This window comes from Lagopus muta, chromosome 7, assembly GCF_023343835.1.
Source record: "Lagopus muta isolate bLagMut1 chromosome 7, bLagMut1 primary, whole genome shotgun sequence".
Classification (NCBI taxonomy): domain Eukaryota; kingdom Metazoa; phylum Chordata; class Aves; order Galliformes; family Phasianidae; genus Lagopus; species Lagopus muta.
This window is the reverse complement of record NC_064439.1, coordinates 41,351,974-41,379,937: the sequence shown is the minus strand read 5'-3', so window position 1 is coordinate 41,379,937 and position 27,964 is coordinate 41,351,974. Positions and strand designations below refer to the sequence as shown.

Here is a 27,964-nt window from a genome sequence, read left to right as displayed (position 1 = left end):
GGTATTTTAACTGGATCCAGTGATCCAGAGTTTCCCTGTGTGTCAAAGTTAGCATCCCTGTGCTTACAGGGACCTGGGCTTCAGGCACCATTGCTCCCTAGACCCAGTGTCTGAGCTAACAAATGAATCAGTTACCTGACAGCCTGAATTTTACTGGGACTTCATGTTATTCTCTCCTGCCTGTAAATCCTCAGCTCATGGAGACTTTGTTGACATTATTCCTTAGCAAGAGGGGCCTTGGCACCACTTAATGCCTTCTGTGGCAGTATTGAGTTTTAAATGAAAGATTTGGACAGGTGCTATTAAGGAAACAGCACTGCCAGAAAGAGGGCAACTGAGAGGCTGGCTGTTGCAGTGTGTCAGGATGCTGATGAGTCTGTCTTGTTCACTGTTCCTAACAGAACGTGTTGTGTTACCATGTTAAGACTCTGCTGTATTAGAAAGCATCATTTTTATGACCAGAAGTCTTGCGTGAGCTGGCCTTGCTTGGAGAGATGTAAACACCTTGCAACTGAAACAAACCCAGTAAATGTAAATTTTGTTGATTCTCTGCCAACTTCCTGCAGAATTTTTGTTCTCTTATCTCTTCAGTCTCCTATCTTTAATGACTTTGCTACTGTATATTATGACAGTGGGATGACAGAGAAAACATTTAGAAGAGATTACTTCAAGCTATATTTTAAAAGCTCAAAGGAGAATCTTAGATTAATCTTAATAGCATATGTTTTGGCTGCTGATCCCAACAGATTCTCTGTGTTACACCATGTGCATTTGACTTCACTGAGATCTACTGAAAAGCATGCAGAAATGAGCACAGTTGAGTATCTCCCAGTGCTCCAGGTATCGTGGGGTTTTTCCTTTAACTGAAGTCATTTGTATAGGTGCTGCACACTTCTGTACATTGTTCTGTCATACGTTAAATGTCTTAATTTCTTTTCTGTGACTTTCCATTATCCCTTATAATTGAACCACTGGTTCTATGGTAATGAGTCCTTTTGAACTGTCAGTGTGTGTATATTTCCATTTGCGCTGCTGGCACGTTGTTCTGAACCTTCTCCCCTTCTGTCCAAGTAAATTACTTACACTATCAGATCTGTCTCATTGTTCACTGTATCACTGCAGTGGATTTTCCAGATACTCCTTGCTTACTGAGGTTTATCATTATTGCCCATTTTGCAAAGGGATCTTTCAAACTTTGGTAGCTGTAACATTAATCCTAATTAATTGTTGTGAGTCAGAATCAAAAGGAGGGAGGAAAAAAATGTGTGTTTAATTACACAAGCTACGCTGTGGAGGGTCCAGCTAACCTATTGGCTTTTCATTATACAGTAATTTATATTCAAATTAATTTTAACAGCCAGCATTTTGTCTGTATTAGCTGTGATCGTTTAAACTTCTGTAGCGATTTATGTGGTAGCTGATGTTTAGGTTTTAATCTTGTATAGTGATGAGAGATGTGGCTGATAACCAGGAGTCTGAGAGTGTTGCCAAAGATAAGTAGATGAGTTTTCATGTTTTAGATAGTACTGAATGATAGTGAGAGGTTTCCAGAGATGTGCAGGGAACGGCCAGGAGGCAGTGGTCACTGATGCAACAAGGACATTTTGATTAGACTTAAGGGAAAAATACTCCAGTGTAAGATCAGTCAAAAATGTAATGGGTTGCAGAAACCCCTACAATTGTGGGGGAAAAACTAATGTTGCTATACAGAGTGAATGGAGGGTAACTAATGCTGTCTGTGACTGATTCCTGGTTTACAATCAATGATAAAACATTCACAATAAAGATGGATTATTTTTTTTCTGAGCTATTTTGCTTACCTGTCTTCAGCCCTAGGCCAAGCCAGAGTTCCTGGCAAGTTCCTGGGTAAGCACACAGAATGTTATTTAACCAGTTTTCTGAATCAAGGCTTTATGAGCAATGTGAGTCCTCATCTTTGCTAATTTGAGGAAAGCTTATTCTCCAACCACACAGATAAATAAGAAGGAATGGGGTTTGGTTCTCATAATTATGGAAGCCTTGGAGCCAGCATAGTAGTTCAGTGAGGCAGGGAATTCCCAATCATGTAAATTTGCTTACAGAAAAATGATTGCTGATGTCAGTTGGTATCATTCCCTGGAGGAAACAATAATCTGTGTTCTGCTGAAGTCGAGCATGTTAGTAATCAGAGGGAACTTGTAAAAGCTTTTCTACCTGGAGACCTGTTATAATGTCATTCATTTCTATAAATCTTGCTGATGCTCTGTTTTGTGTAACCTGGTCTTGCATCGTAATGGAAGGTATCATGGAAGCACAGGAAATCTTCAAAGCCTGAGGGATGCGTGTTTGAAGCCAATGGATGTGTTTGTGTGAGTTTGGGTCAGGCCCCACGCGGCAGTGCTGAAGTACTCAAACGTCCTGTGCCTAATGATCATTTTCCATTGCTGTGCTGTCAGTGACAAAGTATGCAGGGAAAAGGCAGGATCACTTGGAGAGTGATATTGCTAAAGCTGCTTTGTTAAAATTTCTGGGTTATTTTCTTGCTGACTTTCATGGATCTCCTTGTTCTGTGCAGTCTGTCACTGGCTGTTGAGTCAGTGCGAGTGAAATTTGGTTAGCATACAATAATGCACTGTTTTCAAGTGGAAATGAAAGGGAACGCATGTAGCAATGAACTGGAAACTTCAGTAGTCTGTGACCAGATCACTGTTTGCTTACTTTTGTAGCTATGCTATTACCTTCCTCTCCCAGATACAGCTCTTAATCAGTGAATATTAAAGCCACGTAGACATTGAAAGAATAAGAAGTTCATAATCAAGTGAAAAAGGAGGAGTTGGTAGCAAAGAAAATGGAATAATTTATTCCTTCTGTAAGTAGTTAATTGAAGAGGAGGGGAAAAAAAAGCTCTTACGCAATATAACTTGTATCTGTTTACGTAAAATAGTACTTTTTTAAAGCACTTTCAGTAGGCTCAAAAGCTGTTTTCCTGGTAACATGACATCAGAGCAACAGCCCAAACTGGTGATTATATTAAGTGAATATAATGGGACAAAAGAGTAAGTCTGTAGTTTGATCTTTTCCATTGATAAATTTAGAACTTGTAAAAGCTGAAGTAATAGTTGTAGTGATAAAAAGGAATATAATTTTATACTTAACCACTAGTCCAAAAAAAAACAGTGTATAATTATTGTGGGAGGAAGAAAAATACGTATCTCCTCCTCACTGCTCCTTTTTCTTCTCTTTAGCACTGAATTAATCTGTTTTAATTAAATCACCAACCTGTTTCTGCACAAAAGATGACATTTCATTAATGACATAAGATGTGCATGAGACAGAATTAACCCAGTTTTCAAATGGATTTCAGTTTGGAAAGGGCAACATGTAAAAACTTCTTGCAAATGTGTGGGATGAACTTGTTGAGCTCGTTAGCAGCTTTCTGAAGGAGATGGGATTGTAGTGTGATGAGTAATAAGACAACAATTCTTTACCTCCACTTCAGCTTCTGTCTGTTATAATCCCGGGTGATGGATACGCAAGCTTCTGACATTGTATATCAAGAATATATCGTAAATAGAATGAAAACACACAGATTTGTGGTGATTGCTAGAAAAATGCGTGCACACAGTTGTCTGCAATTTTAAGCTAAATATGATCCTTTAGTGGCTTTTTGAAGTTACTGTTGTCATAATCTGTTTCCGTTTTGAAAAGAAACAAATAGAAAGGAAAAAAGTACCCTGATCTCCTAAGCATGGTTTTATCACTACTTTTAGCAGCAGTTTTTCCATATGCTTATTGTGCTGCTTAGCAGCAGTATCATATCAGGTCCTTGCTGCATGTGGGACTTTGCTCTTCAACTTACGATTCTATCAGTAGTGTTGATCAGCCAGAGCCCAGTCCCCCTGTGCTTGCCATTGCTTTCAGGCTACGACTGTGATCTTGCCATCAAGCAGGAGAATTGACTCAGCACAGAATGTTCTCCACTCTGTAAAAGACTAAGATTTGATGGTGCTGTTCGTGTGGTGTCAAGAGCCTTAGCTGAGAATGTGTGAGAAGTGAGGGCATCATGTAGGAGTGTGTGGTGTAGAAGTTGAATGTTCTGTTTGCACTTAATAAAGCAGCCTAATGCTGCTCCTGTTTCCACATAGGTGTGCTTTCTATTTCCTGGTGGCAAATGGGAACACAGTGCAGGTGGCAATATTTACAGGTGATTGGGAAGGCTTGAAGAGGGCTGGTGTGATCGTAGGCACTATCATGGTGCTGCCTCACAGTTCAAAAGCCAGTTTTGCTACTAAGAAATTTGCCCGTAGGTCTTGAGTTGGAGAGGGTTGTTGGAGGCCATCCCTTGACTTAAATGTACTGAAGGTGTGTGTTGGGGTTGGTGCTGAATTCACAACAGGCTGTGGCTATATGGTAAGGTCCTGGGTGGATTTGAACAGGTTTGAAAAACTGTTCACTGTTAATGTACCTTTTTCTTATCTGCAAGGAGAACAGATCATCCGTCTCATCCTTCAGACTTGAATTCATGAAGTTTATTTGTATTTCTTAGATCTCCATGCTATATTGCCAAGTCTGTTTACTCTGAATTTAGAAATGCTGTTCCAGTTTTACTATCACAGTTAATGGGAAAAATGGGTATCACAAATCTGCTCTCTGGGAAGGTGATAGAAATGTTTTGCTTCTCTTTTGAACGGAGGAGGACAGGTGCACTGAAGGCACTAAGCCTTGTGTTGGGAAACAGCTTTTCAGGGGTCAAACTGGGAAGTTCAGAGCAAGTGAGTATATTAAAGTGTTCCTGTATTCCTTGTTGATGGGAAAAACAATTGTGTAGTAATTTCTTGTTGTGTTAAAATTTTTTTTTTTTTTTGCTGCTTCTGTTTGAGCAAAAGCTCAAGCTGCAAGATTTGTGGTGGTGCTGGCATTTGTAATGAAATAATGGTCAGAGGTTGCCACTAGCTCAGCCATTTGCGTTCACATTAATAGAGGTTCTTGACCCAAAAGAGCAGGCAGTGTGTAGCAGCAAGATTTGCCAGCATAAATACCCTGCCCTACTGCATGGACCATCAATCCTGACTACTTGCTCAGGAAGGGGGGGAGGTACTGTTCAGCAGTAAGTGCAGAAACAGAGTAAAATGTATCTTAGAAATTAAGGTCAATATGAAAGGGGCCTTCAAATGGATTTATGCAAAGTTCGTGTAAGGTGAAGTGTGTGCTTTTTAGATGGAGTATGGAGGAATAGAAACAGATAGCAGGAGTGCTGAACAAATTTAATTAAGCCTTGGAATGAGGCATTCTCAGGAGAAATTCAGAGTTTCCTCCATGTCTGCCTGTTTGCCTGAGGAAATGCGGCATTGAGAGCAGGAACAGAGCTATAAGCTGAGGTCACAGTTCACCCTGCAAAGGGCCATGGTGGAAAGCTTCACTGGATTATTATCACTGAATTTGGCGTATTTTGAAACATAAAGGATGATTTGAGCCTTTCTTCCATAGTTTTTTTTTTTTTTTTTCCCCCCTGTTTTGCTAAGGATCTTGTTCACCATGACTCGTTCTAATAGGCTAGTAGAACATCTGCTGACTTCTGCATGGACAAAAGGGTTGCACATTCCTGCAGTGTTCTTAATGGACCTTTTCTTTCCTTACAGGAAAAGGAATGAAGAAAATGAGCAACATCTATGAATCAGCAGCTAATACCCTGGGAATCTTTAACAGCCCATGCCTGACAAAAGTGGAGCTGCGGGTTGCATGCAAAGGCATATCAGACAGGGATGCCCTCTCAAAACCAGACCCTTGTGTCATCCTTAAAATGCAGTCACATGGTCAGTGGTTTGAGGTGAGTGTTTAATACAATTTAACAAATGAAAAGATTTTTCTGATGCTTTAGGATGACTTAATGAAATCAAGACAAAATTCAACTATCAACAGTAATAGAGAGAAGCAGCATCTGGAACCCAGTGGCAAAAATCTGTAATATAGAAGGGAGATTTTTCCATTAACTCTAACACTCTTTGAATCAGATCCTTAATGATACTTTGAACTTCTCTTTGGAGTCTCTATTAAAAATGAAGATGATTAAAGAATGAAGTGTCATAAAACCTTTCCCTCTAGGCACTCTTGTTTCATAGAAGCTATATAATAGCAGAAATACTGGTAGTGACCATTATAAAATGCTTTCCAATCTTAAGAAGTCAAGTGCTGTGGAAGAGAGGAGTATTTATTATTAGTTGGCAAGAATTTCAGTGACAGTAGTTTGGCAGTAAATTGGCAAATTTTGAGCATTGAGGTTGGGTCTACAGTTGAAGGTTAGTCGTATGAACTAATTCATCTGCTTTCACTGTATTGCAGATTGCACATTGGATTAGAAAAAATTACATGAACTAGGATTTTAATCTTAAAAGCCATTTGAATAATAAATAGAAACAGTGTACTAGAAGCATGCTTATTGTTAATGAAGAACATTAAACTGAATGTTAGATGTTAAGTGAAGTTTTAGTGGTTATTTTACTTAAAAGTTAAACTTGAGTGTCTGAGGTTAATAGCAAAAAAGGCACAGTTATAGAGAGTATGCATGAGAATATCCAGTTCTCTTATTTTGAGCGAGTATTCATCCCTCAGTCTTCAGCAGTTTCAGCACTTTAAGATTGCTGTGAGTATATTCAGAAGGGGAAATCCCAAATTTGTGTTTCTTTTTTTAAATCTAGTGTTGTTTTTTTAAATCTAAATTTTTTGAGCCAACTCTGTGAGCCTTCAGCAATCTTATTCTGGTTATTCCAACAGTATGGTTTTGCTCTGTGAATGTCTAAAATCTTTCCATTGCAAGGTCGGCAGCCAGGAGAGGAGATTTCTTTATTTTTGTTTTTGTTTTTTTTTTTTAATTGTAGTTTTGCTCTTTTGTTAGCTTGTTGTGGATGCATTAGGTAAGGTTATGGTAGGAAATCACTCTGCAAGTAAAAAATAATTATCCTTGTGCTTCAAAATCAGTATCTTTGTGTAGTTGAAATGTAAGGTGATACACTAGTGGAGAAAAAAAGGCATTGTAGCTAACCAGGAAGAAAGGAGCATTTAGCTATGCTGTATGTGATTGTTGAAGAAGTTGACTATATTTGGATTAAAGGTCAAAATAAATGAAAGGCACGTGCTTAAAAAGGACAGATCCAGTCCTTTGTGGCCATTTCAATTCTCTGAATCACTTCAAATACATTTCACACAGTTTTCTGTGGCCAGTTATACGCAGAGTAAGCGGACTTAAATTATGTATTCTTATGTTGTAATTGAGATCCCTTTTATTTGATGCAGTTTTTAATTTGAAAAGTGATTGTCTGAATAGGAGAAATTCGGTGAGCAGATCTGCTTGCTGATATGACTCTCATCTTATGGCAGTTGCTCCTACTGTCTAATGAAAGTCCAGGATATTCATTTTGGTATGAACAAAAAGTTTTTATTAGTTCATGTTCCTATCAGCGCTGCAGAGCTAATACAGCTCTGACGTGACCAGAATTTTCTATTCTGGTCCTCATATTCTCAACAACATTTTTAATTAAGCTCCAATTGCTGAGCTAAATTGAGCTGAGTCATTCAGGTATAGCTGAAGACATAATTTGGCTGGAAAAATCTTCTGATGGCAATCAGTGATCCAGCAAGATCTCGGGCTGTAGACAGGCTAGTAAAAAAAAAAAAATCTAATTGCTATTAAAATGGATCTATTCAGCATAGGAATTACTGCATGACGATATGAAGAGGATTGGAATTCAAGATTTTTCTATCTGTCCATTTGGAGACTTCATGAAGAAATGTGTGTGTATATATGGCTAGAGATTTGAATTTATTAAAACATGGTTTTCTGTCTTCTCTATAGCTGTGAAACCATTAGGAACACATGCAGGGCACAAGCACTCAAGGCAGTCCCAGTGTTGTCCTCAGTTGTGGCACAGATGTGCTTGCTGTGTTTTTCTTCCTGTCTGGTAGATACTTCCCTGCAAATTAACACGCACACCATGCATATCTCTGTGTATGCATATTCATATTGCCTGGAAAGCACTGTCTGTCCCAATGAAGGATTGAAATGATATATTGCATCTTGCTGAAAAATTGTCAATCTGCTCTTTCCCTAGCATAAATTTTGCATTTTTAGACTGAGTTGATATGTCAGAATTCAAGATTACAGTATCCATATGTACTAAAAGACAATTTAGTGATCCAGGGCTGAATTTTGACTCTCCTGGTACTCACTTCTAAGCAGGTACAGTTCCAGAATGACCAAATCCTACTGTGTTTTTAAAGTGCTTGTTTAGGAGAGTCATTTGATGGCTGTTTTCCAATACTAATTTGAATTTAATTACTGAACAAAGCTTCAGGATGGTGAATAACGGGATGGGGTACTGGAATCAGGCAAAAGTGTCTGATGATAAACTCTTCTCAAATCATTATAGTACCCCCCTGCAGTGTGAATGTGTTTTAAGTAATAAGTGTTAATTGCATATAGCACTGCAGTCTTCATCCCAGATGTGCTAGCACTGAAATTCTCATTAAATTGTTATTCCTGAGAAAGTAACTTGGCCTGGTTCAGGGGTTATCATCTTAATCTGGCAAGCCCTGAAAGTCAAGGCACTGCTGAGCTGTGTCTGGTCACATGAGGTTTACATGAGATCAGGAGGTATAATGCAACCTGGTGTACCTGGGTGGAAAGTGTCATCTGTGACTATGAAAAGAGAAGAGCAGCTCCGGACAACAGCCAGTCTGGAAATCGGGTAGGGCTTCCTGCAGCAGAGTTCTTAGAGCATTCAGCACTGGGACTTGGGAGATCTGCTGCCTTGTGTATTTGAACAGCTGGCAGGCATTCTTGCTTTTTTTCCTCTAAGTTTTTTTTTTTTTTTATAACATGAAGTACAGAGGAATTAAATCAGCACTGAAGATGGCATGCAGTTGCTGAAAATCACATTGGTAGAATGGGGCTGCCATTTTTGGACAGATAGGTTTGTTTACTAAAATGGGTTTACTTTTTTTTTTCCATGTAAATGTTGATTGAAGTCACATTCAATGGATTCAGTGAGGTTTTGATGAAAACACAGGGGAAAACCAGAACTTATGATTTTGGTGTTTCTAAAATTTGATTAGAAGGATCAGCTTTATCTTTTTTTGTACAATTTTTATTTTTCTCCAAAAGAGTTTCTTTCCTTTGACTGCTAATCCAGAACACTTATATGGACCTATGTATAAAAAGGCTGCAGAGACCAGTTAGCTTGGAAATGCATTGAACACGTGGAATACCAGTGGAGCCTTCTGAGTATCTACATAGGAATCTAGCTACAGAAAAGACTCTCACTCCTCATTTTTCTTTGCTTTTCCCCTCAGTTTTCCTTAATTCCAGAATCCTTCTTTCTCCTCTGCCTCCTCAAGTTCCAATCTCCATTCCAAGTAGATACTGCCTCCTCTTGCTGCTCTGTGCATGGGGAAGGGAGCTTACAAGAGGACCTGGGGGCAGACTTCTGTTACTCATTGCCATAGATACGCTTCTGTTACCTGTCTGTGGCTGTCACAGCCCACTGCAAAAGCCAACGAGCCATGAAATAGAGGAGTCTGTGGGTTGACATGTTCCATGACTCTACTGAAATGTTCCAAAATAACTAAAAAACCACTGTGAAGGCCATACATATATAAACCCTTATGCATTTATTTGGTGTTTTATAGACATCTTTTTTTTCTGTTCATCTGTATGAACAGAGTAATAGATCAAGTGTTTGGATGGAACTGGAGGTTTCTTCATCAGAAGAACGAACCACCAGCAGCAGACACATAGTCATCCTCAAGGCCTGTCTCACTCCTGTTTTGCATGTACTGGTTGGTGATGGTGAAGAAGTGTGTTGGATCAGGGAAATGTGAAAATATCTCTCCAGTTTGCTCTGCCAGCCCCCAGTGGTCAGCTCTGTGACTTCTTAAATGTCTTTGTAACTGACAAGCAAGGGTAGATTTAATCTCCATAACTTTATTCAAGTATTTTTTTTTTTAATTATTATTTGAAGAAATTTTCACAATATTCTAGGATGTAGGGTTGAGCAGTTGTTGGGTAAAGTAATATTGCTTCTATACTTTGAGACTACCACTTGCTGATCCTTTTTCATTTTCTCAATGCAGTTTGGGATTTTAGTCTTCTCATTTGTCTGACTGGGTGAAATTGCAACTGTATGTTGTGTATTGTGAAGGCTAAGTATATCATCTTATCAAGGAATAGCTTGGTTATTTTAATGATGTTTATTTCAGAACACTTCATAGAGGCAATGCCAACAGCTACTTCTGTATTCCTGGAAAGATTTTCAAGCAGTAATTTGGGATTTGTCCTCTGCTTTAAAGAGCTGTGAGGCATAACAAAGTTAGTTTATTGGATGTTTGGTTGGTTTGGGGATTTTTCTTGAATTTTAGTCAATGCTAGAGCGTATTCTGGATATTCTTTTCCCATTTTAATGCTACAATTTCAACTTGAATTGGCATCCTATACAAAATTAATCATAGGGTTGAGATAACAGTAAGATGAACATACCAGTTTATGAAGACTTTTCTGGTTGGATGTTTTGTATCACATCATGGAAATAGTGAGGTGCTTTCATGCTGTAGTTATCATGAAATTACCTCCTGCCAGTGCGCAGAAACTTAAGATTTGCACACTGGGGTTTCTTCTCTTCTAGGTATAAGATGGGTCTGGTAATTGAAAATGCTACCTGCGTTTTCTCCAATCAAAATTTAGATCAAAGTTTTTAATGATGTATTTCAAATTTATTAAAAATACTTTTGGAATCACTGGCAGCTTGTGAAAGCCAACATGGAATAAATGAATCTTTAGCTGAAATGAAGAACTTCAGACCATCATCAGAAAGAAGGGCAGTGATATTCTTTTTAAGCAAGGGAGCCTATGGCCAGGTCCTACCATATGTGACTTGGAACTGACAGTCCAGCTGACTGGCCCCAGCTGCCCAGGCATCTCAGGTCTTCAGAGAGCTTAGTCTTGCACGCATATCTTGCCCTGCACCTCTTTTAATTTCAAGGTGTTACTCATCTTTTCACTTAATATGAAGAAATTGCATCACTCTTGTATTTGTTTTCCAAAGAATATTCCTAGAAGTCAGTGCTTAAGAGATTCTTATGTGCAACGAAAGTTATGTTTGTTCTGACTCTTCAATAGAAATATGTGACTTCTATTTATTCTGCAACAATGTGTCTGAGAATAAGGCTTTATAGCTTATTGCATCTTCATAATTCAGTATTATTCTTTGTGTTTTTTTGAGTGTGCTTGTGCTATGTGAACTTGCTTTTGGCTTTTTTTTCTGCTGCTGGTAAACTTGCTTGAAGTCACCTTCACTGTATGGAAAGATAAAGTGAGCTCATCTTTTTCAAACGCCACTGGAAGTCTGTGGGGTCAGGCTGCAGGCTTATTGAATATTTTACCTTGGTCTACTCCCAGCCTGAAATCTCATTGGGTATTTTATGTTCCAAGTCTTAATATTTTGGAAGCCTCCTCTATTCCATGGGTCTGTCTGTTGAAGGGCTCTTTCAGGAAAAGAGTTAACTCTCTTCCTTTCATTAACTCTTTCAGGAAAAAAGAGTTCTTTTTTTCATGTGGGTACGGTCCTGTTCCACAACAAATTGAGGAGAGCACTGATTCCCTTAAATTCTTAAACCTGACATGCATATTTAAAAAGGGCAGGCTTGAAAGATCATTTTATTATTGTAAAGATAGGTGGAATCTTCTGTGCAGTTTTCCCTCATATCCTATAGAACATCTTCCATAATATTTCTGTTCAGCTCCTAATGCTTTGAGTACATTTCTGGGAATGTATGCACATAAACTTACAGCCTGGAATTACATTTTATTGAGGAACACAGCTCTTTTCATTTCCCAAGTTGTTATGCCAGGTCAGAAGTCTGAAAACTAAAGGTTGTAAATCTTCTGTGTTGGCACATATTTGATTAAAGTGGTTACTGGGAATTTTTTCCTCCTGCATCTAGTTTAAAAATATGAACATGAATTATAATGTTAGAATACTAGAAATACTAAGGTTTTGATGAGATTTTTTTTTTTATACCCAAGGTAGTAATAAGTGACTATTTATTTTAAATCTGTTTTATAGTAGTTACTTTTTGTCTTCATTTTTTATCTCACCCGTCACTGCTGCCTTCTCTTCAGCTTTCTCCTCACCTCAGCATCTAGACATATCCACAGTACTGCATTTCCTGTCTTCTTACATCAGCTGCTCTTGACATTAGTACTCATTTGAATCAGACAGATTGTCTTAACTGAAATCAAATCTTGTCACTCTGAGTTAATATATGTGATGAAATATCATAACGTTCCACTAGCTCAGTCAGTAATCTCTACCTCTGTAGTTCAGTTCCTGAAACGTAATGCAGGGACAAAGGAAAGAGAAAACACGCACTGTAGAGGTCTGTTTTCATTACTGAAAATGGATCTGTTTGAGGTGGTTTCTCCTCTAGAAGATTGGTGGGATCTTCTCCTACAGCAGCAGCAGGATGCTGGGTTCTGGTTCTATCTGCACAGCTACTTTTTTTTAATTCAAGTGCCCTCATGTCATGTATAGTGAAGAGATTTTTCTCACCATTTGCACAAGTGTAGTCTTGGGAAGTCAGCTGGGAGAACTTGTATAAAGCAGTGGTAAAAGCTACATGCTCTTCCCTGGTTCCCATGGCCTTGAGCATCCTCTATTGGGGAAAAATCTACTGTTGGAATCAATTTTCAGAGCCTTCAGTCTGATAAATCTGAAAGAGCATGGAAATGAAAATGGGGAAAAAAAAACCAACAGTGGGATCACATAGTCATTTTCTCAAATTAGGAAATACCTGCTTAAAAATCAGTTTACTGTGCTAGCTAAGATGAAAAGCTGAATGCTTTGCACTTGTTTACACCCTGCCTCATCATCCACTGGGTACTAAAAAGGGGCACTTGTGAAAAGTTTCTATGTAATCACACTCCAGTTGCCATTTTCAATTAGAGCACTACTGTGTGTTTGCAAGGAACTCTGTGCACCTGTCTTTCTTTGGAAGCGTGAAAGAGGGAACTGGGCTGGGTTCTCATTCATGAGATTTGTTGCCTTTGCAAACGTTTGTGTGTTGTTGCTGGTAGAAATGTCTGGAATGGTTTTAGGCTGCCTAAAAAGTCTGCCTTCACCCTAACTTGTGAGTAGTTTGAAATATGGAGAAAGGACTGGGATGAGTTCTTATCTTTGTACGTTTTGTTTCATCAAAATACTATGGCTGACAAAGTATACAATTTATTTAATAGGCTTTTTGTGCCTTGGGAGTAGGGCACTTGAACTGAATCTTCCTCCTGCTCCCAGCTGTGAATATTTCTTTGCTATTATTGCATTTTCATCAGTATTTCCAGTGATCCTGAGACACGCTTGCAAGTATTGCCTGTAGTATTGCGATCTACTCTGTAGTATTCAGTTAATGCTTCACCAGCTTTCCACAACTTTGCTCAGAATAGCTATCCATGGAGGCTGTGATTTTAAAAAGTGTTCTCAGTCATATTTGTAGAACAGGGATTTGCCAATTTTTACTATCAAAACCAGATCAAATGTTTTTAGTTTTGTTGTATGAATAAGTTGTGGGGAAAAAAAAAAAAAGGCCATTCACAATGTTTTCAGAATTACCTTAGGAAGAGACCTGAGGAAGAGGAAGGCTTAGCAGCACTCACACAGCTTTTCTGTGTACAAGTGTGTAATGACGGCGTTTAAGCAGAAAGGTGGTCTCATCAGGTAAAGGAGCTTAAGGGAGAGTGGTATCCTTGTTTTAAAGTGTTCCTGGAGGGCAGAACAAAGTACTGTGCACAGAGGAAGCAGAGATGGTGGGAAATCTTTAAACACTGGTTTAAGATAAGACCAAGGTAAAATAATTGATGGCAGTAAAGGATGATCTTAAGAAAGAACTTGCTTTCTCTTCATCTCATTCTCTCTTGCTCAGGAATTGAAACGGAGGTGATAAAATAGAAGCTGGGATGCATTTCCTCATGAAGTGCTGTACTAGGTTGATGAAGATGCACATGTTTAAAAGAGCTTTCTCAGTGGCATTCAGCAAAGGAAGGTATCCGAAGAACTTATAATGGAGAAAACAAAACAAACAAAACAAAAACAAGTTATTAGAGAAATGCTACTGCTACTTAATAATTAAAGCTTTCTGAAGAGGTTGAACAGAATCTCAGCAGCTCACGTGGTTGAATTGCCTTAGTGAGAACTTTGCTGAATTCCAGTCCCAATCTGTGAGATGAGGAGGATGCATTATTGCTGCATCTAGCAGTAAGCACGTCGGGCTGCTTTGAGTACTCTTTGGCATTAACTGAAAGGAGAAATGCTACGGTTCCATGCAGGAGGAGTCGTCATGCTGCCATCAGCAGCTCAACATTCAAAGAAATGCATTTTTGATCCTTTTGCTCACTTTCCTGCAGTTTAGTTATACATCAATCAGATATGTAATTTTTTTAAACGTAGACGAGGAGTGGAAGTCTGCTTTTATCATGGGCAGGCAGACACACATTTCTGATGGGCTCAGTGATATGTCTGCCTCTTGTGAGCTATTTATTACAGATACACAAACTTCACACATCTCCAGGACAGATTTTAAGCCTGACTTGCCTTTAGTAGTCTGACAGATTGTGATAAACTTACAGGAAAGAGGAATCGTTGGAGCTGGTTTGCAAGTAGATAATTCACTGGATTGGTTCGGTACATCAATTCTTAACCCATAGCATCAAAACGGTGCTATGAAAGGAGGCTGTGGTGAGGTGGGGATCGGCCTCTGCTCCCAGGTAACAGAGATGGGGTGGGAGAGAATGGCCTTAAGTTGTGCAAGTGGAGGTCCAGGTTATATGTCAAGAAAACTTCTCAGAAGGAGTATTGAGTCACTGTGCAATGGCTGCTCAGAGTGGTGGTGGTGGAGTACTTGACCCTGGAGGTGTTCAAGAAGCATTTAGGTGTTGTACTGAGGGACATGGTTTAGTGGGAAACACTGGTGATAGGTGAATGGTTGGATGGGGTGATCTTGGAGGTCTTTTTCAACCTTGGTGATTCTATGATTCTAATGCAACACTTTTAAGCTATGCCATCATCAGGCCAGAATATAAATCCTGTGGAATCTGACAACTGTCAAACTACATTTCCTTATACATATGCTGGCCTTATCTGTTAACAAGTGTTTTTGGTCTTTACCTGAATTTTTTTCTTTAAAAAAAAAAAAAGACTGACTTCTTTCTCTGCTTGAGATCTTTTGTATATAAAAAACTGATCTCCAAGCTGTGCTACTTTGCATCAGTTATCCACATAATGCTGAACTGAGACTTGTTGTACAGTTTGTGGTATTCAATTTGTATGTGGTACTTGCGAGTGCTCAGAGCAGAATGCAAAGGCAGAGTATGTGTTTCTACGTAAATTACACCTTCCATTCTGACCTCAATTTTTAAAAAAGCAGCACTTATTTCATGAAAGCACTTTGTCTCTTTTGAATCTTAGAAGAAAAATGTATGTTTGCCCATCAGTTCCCATCAGCTCATAGCTTGCAGGCCACCTCACTGACTGTTTTGCTTGTAATGCAGCTTTGCTTTCTATTGCTTTGCGTTTTTCTCACTGGAAGCTAAGAATGCCTCTTGGTAAAATGTAAGAATAACAATTTCTTCTGTTGTTCTTTATGCTCTGTGTTTTTCCAAAAGAAAATCATAAATAGTAAGAGCCTATCTCAGAGTAGTAAAGCAACAGTGTTGAAAGATTCCCATATTCCTTGCATGCCGGTGGTAAATCAACAGATTTACATGCCTTTTGTTCAAAATGTCACACTTAAAGATAGTAAAATGTGATGACCAGTTCTTGATCTAAACAGTCTCTTCTGGATGAGCATATAAGTCACAGTAACTGGAATAAGTGCTGCAGTTCTATATCAATGTTTAAGTTCAAAAGTGTACTGTCCTTCTGATTTCTTAATAATTTAGTTGAAATTTATGAGCAAATTTTACCTGCACTGTCTGAAGTAAATCTCACTGTTTTGTGAAATGCTTAGTTTTTATTCCACACGTGCACATCCCAGAAATTGTAGTTTTGAAACAGGAAATGATCCGTTTTGCTAGAATCATAGAATGGCTTAGGTTGGAATGGTCTACAAATATCAAGTTCTAATCCCTCTGCTGTGGGCAGGGCTGCCATCCACCAGGCTGCCCAGGGCTCATCCAACCTGGTCTTGAGCGCCTCCAGGGATGGGGGTATCTGCAGCTTCTCATGGACAGCTGTGCCACTGCCTCACCACACTCTGAGTAAATAACTTTTTCCTAACATTTAACCAAAATCTCCTCTCTTTCAGTGTAAAGAAAATCCCTCCTTTGTCTTGTCACTATCAGACTGTGTACAAGCAGGATGGAAAGTGACTTTTTAAGCTCCCTTAAAGTACTGGAAAGCTGTGATGAGGTCTCCCTGCACACTTCTCCAGATTGAACAAACCCAACTGTCTCAACCCTTCTTCACAGGGGAGGTGCTCCAGCCCTCTGATCACCCTTGTGGCCCTCCTCTGGATCCTGTCCAAGAGCTCAGCAACCTCCTTGTGCTGGGAGGTCCTGGCCTGGATGCAGTACTGCAGATGAAGCCTCATGAGGGCAGAATAGAGGGGGACAATCGCCTCATTTTGATAATCAGTTACGTAATCTAAAGGAAAAAACCAGTGTTAAGCCTTTTGTTCTCCAAATATTTGGAAAAAGTCATCTTCCTATTGCAACAGCAAGCTCATACATACTGTTGATGTAGAACTGGCTGGTGTAGAACTGAGTGCATTATATCACCTCTATATGCTGCTTAAGGGAAGCATTACAGTGATTGCTGAATCTTGTTGTATTTAACTTTAAATGCTCTTTGAGGGCTAATTATTCTGCTGTAGACTTGCTAAACTTAAAAGCTTATATTACTTTTAAGTACTAACTGCTGCACAATCTGTAGATTAGATTCAGTAACCTTTCTGCCTTGTCTGCCCTCTGGATTACGTGTGACTACATGAATTCTGTCACTGATTGTGACATTTGCTGTTTAAAATCATAATTTCACTTCCCCACATTTATTTTGGCCCAGTTGCTTTCCTCTTTCTCCCACTGACATACTTTCCTATTCAGCACGCATACAAAAAAAGTACACTTTTTAAGGTTGTATGCCTTTGCTTCTCTGTCTGAAGTTCTGGCCTTTATGTTGTCAGTTCTCATCCAGTGCTTCAGGTCTTTTTACACCCCAGTGCATGCTTAATTCTATTGAAGGCACTATGCTTGCTTGCTTGTTTCCTTTGTTTATTAGTATGGATCATTAAATGGTTTTTTAATCACCTTGTCTTTATATTAAGCTTATTATTTCTTACAGAAAAGCTATCAATGCATTTTGACAGGATCGTCTATTCTTTCTTTAGGATATTGGGTCTTACCTCTCATTCTCCCTTGTTTAGCACAGCAAAGTCATTTTCAGGTTGCTAGAACCAATTTTTTTAAATATGTATAATTTTTTTTCCCCCAACAGAAATGTGTTGAGATACTCTAAAAATATTGGAAACTAGGGATCCCTACCACACTATAGTGGGGAGTGGGATTTACACTTAGAAGGTAAAATTATACATGTAGCTCCAGCTCCTCACACAAGTGTTATTTGCAGTTCAACTTCCAAGTGATGCTGTGTTCTATTTAACTTCCAGACATTTTTTGCACAAAATGTGTGCTTTTGGATTTGCTGCTCAGCATCAAATTGCATTATTAGCACTGAAAATAAGGTGCTTGCAGGGTTTGTGTGCTTTTAAATTCATTCAGTAGGTTTTGTTTTTCAGTATTTGTCCAGTATTATAAGGATTTAATGTGGCTGTTATGACCTTCGGGTACCTTTGCTTTCCATGGTGATAAAGGTGATTGCAGGTGCACGTCGAGGGGAAAATAGCATAACTCTCTCAACAAGATAATATTTATTTTGTCTCTGAAACTTACGATGAAACCTTTCCATTTTACATAGTTAAGAATTAAAGCATGATTAGAAACATTGCACTTTAAGAACCCATTCAAAACCCTGAAATTTTTCTTCATAATTTAGGAGAACTGTCAGCAGTTTGTGTTATTTTTTGGAAAGGCAATACTATAGAACCCCAAGGAATACATGCATCTTTAATAAACTTTGAAACCAAGGAAGCCGGTATTTTTAATACATTTTAATTGTATGTGTTGGGAGTATTTTAAAATAAGATTCTAGTGCAGTGATGGAGTTCATAGAGTTTACACTGTTGCAGTATGCCTCCTTCAGTCTGTGTACCCTCTTTTGAAGCAGTGATGTGCTCTTACCCACTTTACTGCAGCACAGCTGATGTGGGCTAATTATTTTTATAGCTCCCTTGCATTGTATCACTCTGCTGCTTCTGCTGATTTCAGCTGGAGTTGGAGGTCAGTCTATTTAAAGAGCACACACTTTTATCTTGATGTCTCTTGTGAAGTGCTGTATAATTTGGCTACTCCTGGGGATCTTTGTGGTGAGAATACATAATTTACTGACCATCTGTCTGCCTTCTCCTTTTCCTTTTATTTCAGCTTTTCCTCCCCTCATCTGTAAAGGTGGCAGTCATGTAACATGTATGCAAAAGCATTTGGTAAACTGCTGGCCAAGCTACATACTGTGACTAATTAAAAAGTCAGCTTTGTGCCAGCAGTTGCTGTAACTACATCAATCATAGAATGTTCTTGGGTTGGAAGGGACCCCAAGGATCATCAAGTTCCAGCACCCCTGACACAGAGGGCTGGTGTGCTGCATGTAACTACTGAAGAGAGATGTTCATGATGTAATCAATCAGTTTGTTCCAAAAGCAGCTCAAGCTTTTTTGTAATGTGATTGTTGATTTCTTTACAGCTAAACATTGCCTACAGCTAGTGTTCAAAATGCCAGGCTAAACCTTACTTTGTGACTGACATTTTTTGGTGGGCAGCTGAGAAGCCAAGCTCTCCCCATATCAAAGACTGCCTAGATGCAGAGCTACTGGAAGTCCTGAATGGTCTGACTGGAGCAGCTTAAGCTAGAGGACAGTATGTGTGTGTCAGTGGGAGAAAGAGGAAAGCAAGGTAAGGTGGAAAAGGCATTAATGTAGGGGGGAAAAAAAAACCAACAAGAATAAAAACAACCAGTGAGATTGTGTCTAAAGAGAGGAAAGCATGAATATAAGAATATTGAATATAAGTTGGACAGCAGTGGTTGTTGGTCCCAGGAGAAGCCTAGAGAATAAACTTCTGGAACTGAGATTTGGCTAAAGGATATCCATGGCTCTGAGGAAAGAAAAACTTTGATCATGTGGCTTCTTAATTAATGTTCTAAAATAGTTACATTAAAGCTGCCTGATGCTAGCCTCAGTTTTCCTTCTTAATGGGATAACCCAGCTGACCCAAATCTTGGCACATGGTTTAGGTGGGATCATACTTCAGTGAGGTTTGTAGTGGGATTTGTGTGGATACTCCTTCCTTTTTGCAGCGGTTTTGCACTCTCTCTCTATAAAAGTAACTTGGTGTGGTGCACCTGTGTTTCACATGACAGATTCATGTCAGTACAGATGTGATGAATCACTATCATTGCAAAAGGCAATCTCTTAAGCCACCACGGAAACCTTTTATTCAGCCTCATAAATGAGTTTCTTTCTAAAAATATAAGTATGCAAACTTGGAACTAAAATTATTTTTCTTCGGAGATTTTTTTCTCTGGTTGTTTGCTATTCTGTTTTCTGTCTTTGTAAGCCTATTAAATATAAGGTCATGAGGCAGAAAATGAAGGGATACTGACACCTTATCTAGTTCTTCAGGTGCTGTTACAGTATAAATAATTATAAATACAAACTTCTGAGAAGCAGTAACTGATACAGCTGAGATGAAGTAGCAGCTTAAAATGCAGTAAAAATATTTATTTGGAGTAGAGAGAAAAAGATTGCAAGACGTACATGGATCTTTTTAATTATTTTTTTTATATCTTTTGCTTAGAGAAGTTATTTAACATGTCTTGTCACTTGAGTTAGCCAAGACTGTCTTGTTGGAGCTTTTTTCTTTTTCCTTGGGGAAAAAAAAAAAAACAATTATCCAGCAATTTGGAGTGCTTGATTTAGACATGCATTTTAGAGATCAGCATTCATGGCACACGCTGTGAAGAGCAATTTAAAATTAAATGGCTGTTTTAGACTTTTAAGAGCACCTGGATGTTATTTTAGAAGCAATTGGAACTCTGGGCCAGCACCTTGTAGAGTAATTTAAATACTTTCTGTGTGTGTGCTTTTAGTTTTTTTTCCTTTCTTTTTTTTTTGTATTTGAATACTACTTTGTGAGGAATTGATTTGAACAACGCAGTGCTGAGTTCTTCAGGTTCTGGAGTGCTTCCAGTACCTGATTGTGCTGAGCTGCAGATCGTGATCTCCACTTGGTCTTACGAGGCCAGCCATCTTAAGAATATCACCCAGACAAAGAAATGAATCTGGGCACTTTGAGTTTATTGAATGTATTTTATTTCATGTATTTCTCTATGATTTTTCCTGTCTCTGGCTTATGCATAGGAGAAGCTCCTTAGGTCAGTAGAAGTCATTTAAAAGTTTCAAAAGAAAATATGGGCATTAAAAGTAGTCAATTGCGCCACATCATCTCAGGATTTGAGGACAGCTTTGGCATCAATAAAATGTTCAAGAAAAGGATCCAGGGGGAAAAAAGTGAAAGAATCCTTCAGTTATATTCAGTAGTACATTATTAATGGGCATGATCTGCTCTGTGCCACATGTGAGACAGTGGGCCCTTGGGGGATGAGGTGCAGGAGAGAAGTGGGTGATGATATAACTAAGGGTTATAATATACAGGTAGAAGGAGAAACTGGCTGCACCCTTGACCTCAATTCTGGACGTTGGAGGTACTATGGGGTACTATATGCCAAAATAGAAATGTTTTATAACCTAGAGCTGTGAAACAGTGAAGGCGACATAAAACCGCATCAGCACCACCCCATATTGGGTGAGTATCTGGCAAGAGGCTGGGGAACAGCTCAATATATTTTTGCCTTTGGGCTGAGATAAATAAAACATCATAAGATACGTTAGATTTCACTGGAGTGCAGAGGAGGAGAATGTAAAGTCTGAATATTTTGTTTTCTGTCTGAATCACTAATGTGCTACCAGTCAGTTTAATTAGAATAATTAGTCATGAAATATATAATTGGTTTGGATTTTCCTGTAGATTACATAGAGCTCTTTTGAAGAGGAATGTGCTTATTTGATACTGATCCTGCAAACATTTATGCAGACTCTGAGTTCAGTGTGCATGAAGTGTGTATGCAGCAATATCCCACTGACTGCAAAAGGGAATTTTCCCTTTTAGCTATAGGGCTTTCTAATTTGAACTTAGTTGCTGGGCTACTTTTTCCCATGACTTTCGGATTTGTGGCTGGTCTGTTACCCTAGGGATGCCTTCAGCAGGGTACTGCTTTGATCCTTACAAAAAGTGCCAGTGTTTGTGTAGCAGTGACTTAGACTGACCATCTCAGCCTCTTCCAGAGTACTTCTGCACATCTCCATGATGTTTTTCTGGATCTGCTGTGGTGGGTACTGTTTTGGGAAATGACCCAGCTGAGTAATAAACATAGGCAAGTATGTGCTCTTGTTTTCCTATGGACTTTGTTAGATCAGTTCCTGGATCCAGTTCGTCTTAAAGCTGTCCTCACACCTGATCCTGCAAAACTCAAGATTTACCTGGATTTCAAATTTCTGCTGACAAATTTCTGAAATTACATCCTTGTTGGAGTCCCATTCCTTGTGATGGTAGCTTGGTTGAAGAGGAGGTATTTGTATTCAGAAACACAGAATATCCTTTCATCTGGTGGCCCTGCCCATGGCAGGGAGGTTAAAACTAATGATCTTTGAGGTTCTTTTCAACCCAGGCCTTTCTGTGGTTCTGTATCTTATCTCAGTTGCATGTTCTCTAATGGTACAGTTTTCAAGTTCTCCCAGTTTCCTGGGAAACTAACGTTGAGAGGTTAGTTCTCTATTCCTTGTTTATTTCTTATGTTGAAATTGTTTCTTACCTGAAAATTATGTAACAGTTTCATTACAGGTAGTAAAACTAACCTCAGAGAAGTCCTAGGAAGGAATTAAGGCAGTATGCATAGGATTTTCTACTTGTAGCATATTGTTATGTACTTTAGTTTGACAGTATAACTGACTGTAACAATAGATTCTGTACATCAATTATGTAAGAAAATGTATAGTTTCAATTATCTTGTGCAACAAAATGCAAGCAAAAGCTTATAGACTTTCATTCTATTTTTATTGTACTTTAGCTAATTCCTTTTTTCTGGCATGCTGTAAAGCGTTCAACATAAAAATACATGATTCAGCAAAGGCTGTAAGGATTTTTCTTACTATGCTATACAGCAGTGTGGGTACTGTGACTGAAATAAAAGGAGGTGTTATGGTGTATCTGTAGAGTAGGACTGTGTTAGTTTGTGACCTCCTTGTAGGTTAACAGAAAGCTTAAATATTTAATAGCAGTGCTTTTTGCTGCTTTTTGGGAGCGGGGTACAACAATTAATATATATATATATATATATATATACCCTATCATGCTCTCCCTGTAAGATGCTGTTTTTCAGCATGCTCAAGTTATGACTGCAGTAGAAGATTGTATTTGTGATTCAATGCCTTGTCAACATAGCTTCCCCTATTAACATAATATATTTGGGGTCAGTCAGGTGCCATAGGAAGAGTCCTTTTTAACACTGAAGGTCACTATGGAGGATCTTGCTGTCATAGCTTATGAGTGGCTTCCAATGAGGTTGAGTGAAGTTCAGTATAAGGTTGGTTCTGTTGGTTTGCTCAGCTGAAAATAGCTCTAAAAAAACTGATCTGAAAGAGTTCCTTTGGGGTGCTAGAAACTGGAAGAAATGTAAAATGCGATCAGTTTATCTGTTTTGGTGACTTGCGTTTATCTGAGCTTGTGTAATCATTTGGGTTCTGTACAGACAATCAAACATAGCATTATTTTACCTTTTAAAGGACACAAATACAATTTTGGTTGTATTTCAGATAGTCATTCAGTTGCAATGATATGCAAAACACGTCTGTCCTATTCCAACTCCTTCCCTAAATCTGACCTTTATTTTAATTTTGGTTGAAGAAAATAACACCAAACCCAAAACACCCACTAAAAGCCTCGCATTGTAAACCTCCTACTACAGAATTTCACTCCATAAAGTACAGTGATGTCTGTGATCTTTTGAGTGGCTAAAAAAAAAAAATAAAATAATCACACATACCTCCAAGCCATTATAAAATTCAAGTACAGCATACAAGTTACCTAGTGTTTTCTCAAGAGGAATCGCTGTATGCTGCCTAGATTGTACAGTCATCTAGAATAACCTCTTCAGTTACCTCACTCTTGTGGATGTTACACAAGTGACAGTGCTGCAAGCCTGGTGTATTTGAGTGTGGTAACTGACTTTTGTTGACTAATGTTTTCTAGGCAGCCTCTCAGAAATTCAGGAAAAAGATATAAGAAACATGCAGATGTGTTGAAAGGAGAATGGGGGCTTGGGGAGAAAGAGAAAAAAGAGCTTTAGGGCTGTATCAACTCCAAGTGGAAGAACAAAACAAAGGGGTGAAAAACAGAATATTTTGTATTTTTTATGTACTTTACAAGTGTGAGCAGGGGGAGCTGGGGACTTGTAAGGAAGCCAAATCTTAAACTATTTAAGGGGAAAGCACTTCCCTTTGTTCATTTAACTTAGAATAAACTGAGTTCAAGCTGTTGCAAGTACACTGTAGCTGTTTGACTCAAAGATAAGAATACTTTTCAAGAATACATTTAATTTCTGCATAAATTTTAAAGCTTGACAAACGTTAATGCTCCCAACACATCTCTGCTGTGACACAATAAAGTCATCCCATGCTCAAGCTTTGGGGAGCTATGTCCCAGGCTGTTCAGTAAGTGAGCAGGAATATCAAAGGGATTCTCTTCTTTCCCTTGAAGACAGCTTCCCTGTTTTGATTTCAAGAACAAATCCAGTCTTTTCCAGTTTTCAGAAGTGCTACTTTTTCCAGCAGATGCCAGTTTTTTTTTTAGAGTGCTCAGTTTCAGAGAGTTTACAGGGCGCAAAGAGGAGAAGGAAAAAGCCAAGGACAGAGAAAAAAAAGAATGATAGGAAAGAATTCTCTCTGTCCCTGAGACTTTCCTGCTTTAACCAGTAAGTGCTGCAACTTCCTTTCAGTCTGCATCTTAGAAAGTGACTTAGCAGGATCCATTGGGTCTGTCTGAGATGGGTGTTAGGCATTCAGTCAGAGCAGCTTCTCTGTGCTATGAGGGATGGGGGAGCACACAATGGCATTTCTAGCAATAAGCTTGTCAAAATAAGCGGTCTCTCTTTTAAAATATGTATCTGGAATGTGTTGCCTGCTAATACATATTCATATCTTAAATGCAAATATCTCCCTTTCCTGTGCACTTCGTGGATGTTTGCCCTCTCTATTTGGGTTGTGTATCATATGGCTTGTAAATAAGAAATGACAAGTTGTGTAATAAGTGGGGGGGAGGGAGGAGGAGAAGAGGAGTTAAAGTGATTTGATTTAATAAGAAACATGCATAATTTACACGCACAGCACTATTCCACTCTGATTCTGCATACTTTAATTGCAAATCCTGTGGCTTTGTGCCAACTAATATCTTAATAATAATAGACTTCTACTAGCATTAAAGATAAGATTTTTGAAATGAAGCTTGCTTGCTATACTAGGCATCCTGCAGTGGTTTAGCCTTGAGTTGAAGTTTCTGAATGTCCTTGTTTCTTTGCAAGGTGAAGACAGATATGTCAGTTTAGCTAGACAAATCAGATAGATGATATGAGTGTGAGAATGTGTTCTATGCGATGTTTTTATCACACCCACTATGTTGGAAATACAAATCATTTTAGGATGGATTTAGGTCTCTCTAATCTGTAAGTGATCTAAGTGGAGGGCAGAAATTAATGTTAAAATTTGTGGTACCTTGATATCTATACTTGTTTGCCCTTGCAATGTAGTGGTGGCGTAAAGCCAGAAGATAGCTTAAAGAACATTTGTTAAAATCACAGGTATTTGTGCCAGACATTCCACGTGAAATGGGTTTGTTTTGATGCTGTAGTTGTAGCCATGCCTGGGAGTAGTTGGATTGGTATTACCTGCTGGGCCCCAAAGTAATAATAGATGATTATTTCCTTATAAAGTTAGACCTAAGTAAATGGGTGGCAGTGAAAAACAAAGATGAAACAAAAACCCAGCAACATACATATGCTGCAACAACACCAAATTCAGAGCTGTTTCTAGAACTCAGTGTGGATTCTGTACATGTACATAACCTTCTGTGTATGATGGCCGAAGGGACTATAAATAGGCAGAAAGTGGGAAAGTTATTATGAACTGTCATTTAGGAAAGGCTGTGTGTGCCCTGCTTGAAGGGGCATGGAATTCAGTCCAGAACTAGCACTGGGACTTGCCTTAAATAATCAAGGTGGGTGAAGAGAGAGAGAGAGAGTCACATACAAATGGGAGTCAAAAACTGCTACTGAGCATTAGGAATGAGAAAGGAAATGGGGCAGATGTAGGTTCTAAATGAAAAAGTTTATATCTGTTTTTGGTGGACATGCTCAGTGCTTATGTGAATAACAAACCAGGCACCTCTTTGCTGCTTCACTAGATCTTGCTTCCTTTGTTATATGCACTGTGATCTGACACAGTTGTATGCCTCCACTCACTGGCTATATATGCAGTTCCCAGTCTGCAGATAGGTTTCCAGTACCTGAAGAAACCTCTTCATGAACCTGTTGATACTGCCATCAAACCTAGCCAAGTGTTTCAGAATTGGATCTCAGCATGGGTCAATTTATATTTCCAAAATGAAGCCAACCCATACAGTTCTCAACCCAGATTCTGCTACGGTTTGTCAGTTTTGTTTTGTTTTTAAACGTGGACTCATCTGTAATAGTCATAAAATTTCCATCTCTCTGTTTTTGTTTGCTTTTTCTCCCTTATACCTTGTCTGAAACATCACTATTATTTCAGTGAAGCATAAAATCCAAAAATGCCATTGAAATTAGTAGCAATGCTGGAAATTCACTGTAATATGGGGAGAGGTATAGAGGAAGAATAGTTATTTGCTTTAAGGTAGCAGTTAATGTGCTTTGTATATGATCTGATTCCTTAGGGAAACAAAAGAATGACTTCACTGTTTGTGTTCCCTTTTCCAGTTCTCCCCATGCTTTTTCGTTTCTGTGCTTCTCTGCAGAGACATGTGGTCTGTAGAGCAGGATGTCATAGATCTAATCCCCAGCTGGGAATCATTAAACACTCTGAAATGGAAATAATTAGAGGCTTATTTTTTGTACCTTCACTCCATATTACCTTCTCCAGAGAGACTGAGCAAAACAAGCAGTGAGGAAAGACTGCTATCTGAGAAGTAACAGTGAAGTGTCTCCTGGAGGCAGTTAAATAAAAAAGAGTGAAATTTACTTTTCTGAGTTGTGGAGTGGATTTCTGAGCAATAAATTACTCCTTGTCTCTCAAGTAGTTTCATCAGGTTTTTTTTTTCTTTTTTTAAAAAAAATGTAGCTGAATGCTTACTGGAATTTTACCTTCTAAAACAGGTAGAATAAAATTGGAGGAGAAGTTACAAAAGGTAATATTGTCTTTATTAGGTTTGACTTCTTGTTTTTTCCTTTTTTTTTTTTTTTTTTAATGCTTTGTACTTTTGAAGTAAGCTAATCATCCATTTTGGATAGGTAAAAATATGTTCCATATAGTTACAAAAGCTTTAGTTCTTTGGCAGATCACATTCTGGACAGCAGAGGGAAAACAATCAGCCTTTGGGTTCTGATTGCTGGTGCCTACTGGGATGTTTGAGGGAAGGCCACTGAAAGGTGCAAGAGCTAAATTTTCCATATCAATTCCTATCAAAAACATTGCAATGTGGTGGCTTAGCAGGGGGCTTCTCTCCTGCACTTCTGTTGATGTCTTGCAAAGCTTGACTCACCTAGCAGTGGGAACATGGTGGGAACTGCGTGCAGCAGTGGCCGAGCTCCTCTGTGGAGCCTGTGAAGAGTGGTGATTCTCTAGCCTGCTGCGGTGGCAGGTTTGTTTGTTTGTTGTTTTGTGGTGGTTTCTTTTTTTCAAACAAATACTCATCAAAAACAATATGGGAGAAGTAGTGTGATTTTGATTGGGAAGCGAGTAGTACTGTGGGTGAAGTTTTCCATTTCCTCCTAATTTCTGTTCTTTTCATATCACTCTTACCTTTGTTGGCCTTTCTTTTTCCCTATGTGAATACCTTTTACTTTACTGCATATATTATTTACGATCCTTGAGTTGCAGCAGCCACTGCTGGGAGTCTGGAGGTGCTAGAAGGGGAGACAGGAAAGGAGAAGGGTGAAGAACAAGAGAGCAAGGAAGGTTTGTTTTGAGTACATATGCTTCAGGAGCTGAGCATGGCAGGAAAAAAATGTTAGTGCAGGTGCACAGGGAAACTTGTTTTGGAGCTCTGTTCTTGTATCCATATTCACTTCTGATCTCAAGCAGGGGCATATGGACTAGGCATGACCTGGATAGCTCTTTAAGTCAAGTGATTTTGTGTTGAGTCTAGTTAGTTAGTTTGCACAGTAGCCTGAGGGGATGAAAGCAACTGTGAGCGATAAAAATGCTGTGGAAAAATAGCATGTGCTATTCTTTGGATACCTACCCAAAATATTAAACATCTGAAAAACTTGTGAGATTTGTACAGATTAGTATCTTGCATCTGAATTCTTCCTACAGTGTCTGGTAATGCCAGGACTCCAGGCAGTGACAGAGTGGTATCCCTTCTCCAGAAGAAACAGGCCAAAGCGAGTGTACCTCCTTTGGTAAATGTAAAAGGAGAACTTGCTTCAACGGACGAAGAGACGGCTGAGGTACTGAATGAGTTCTTTGCCTTGGT

General features: G+C 38.8%; 1 protein-coding gene across 7 annotated transcripts in view; it reads left to right on the top strand.

Annotated features, from left to right (window-relative positions):
• Window positions 1-27,964, top strand: part of CPNE4 (copine 4) — a 269,020-nt gene that overhangs the window by 87,214 nt on the left and 153,842 nt on the right. For all 7 annotated transcript variants that reach the window (XM_048951294.1, XM_048951295.1, XM_048951292.1 and 4 more), the window contains one exon: window positions 5,619-5,806. In XM_048951294.1, the coding sequence (XP_048807251.1) occupies window positions 5,627-5,806 (180 nt within the window). In that variant the 5' untranslated portion in view covers window positions 5,619-5,626. The remainder of the gene's footprint in view (window positions 1-5,618; window positions 5,807-27,964) is intronic.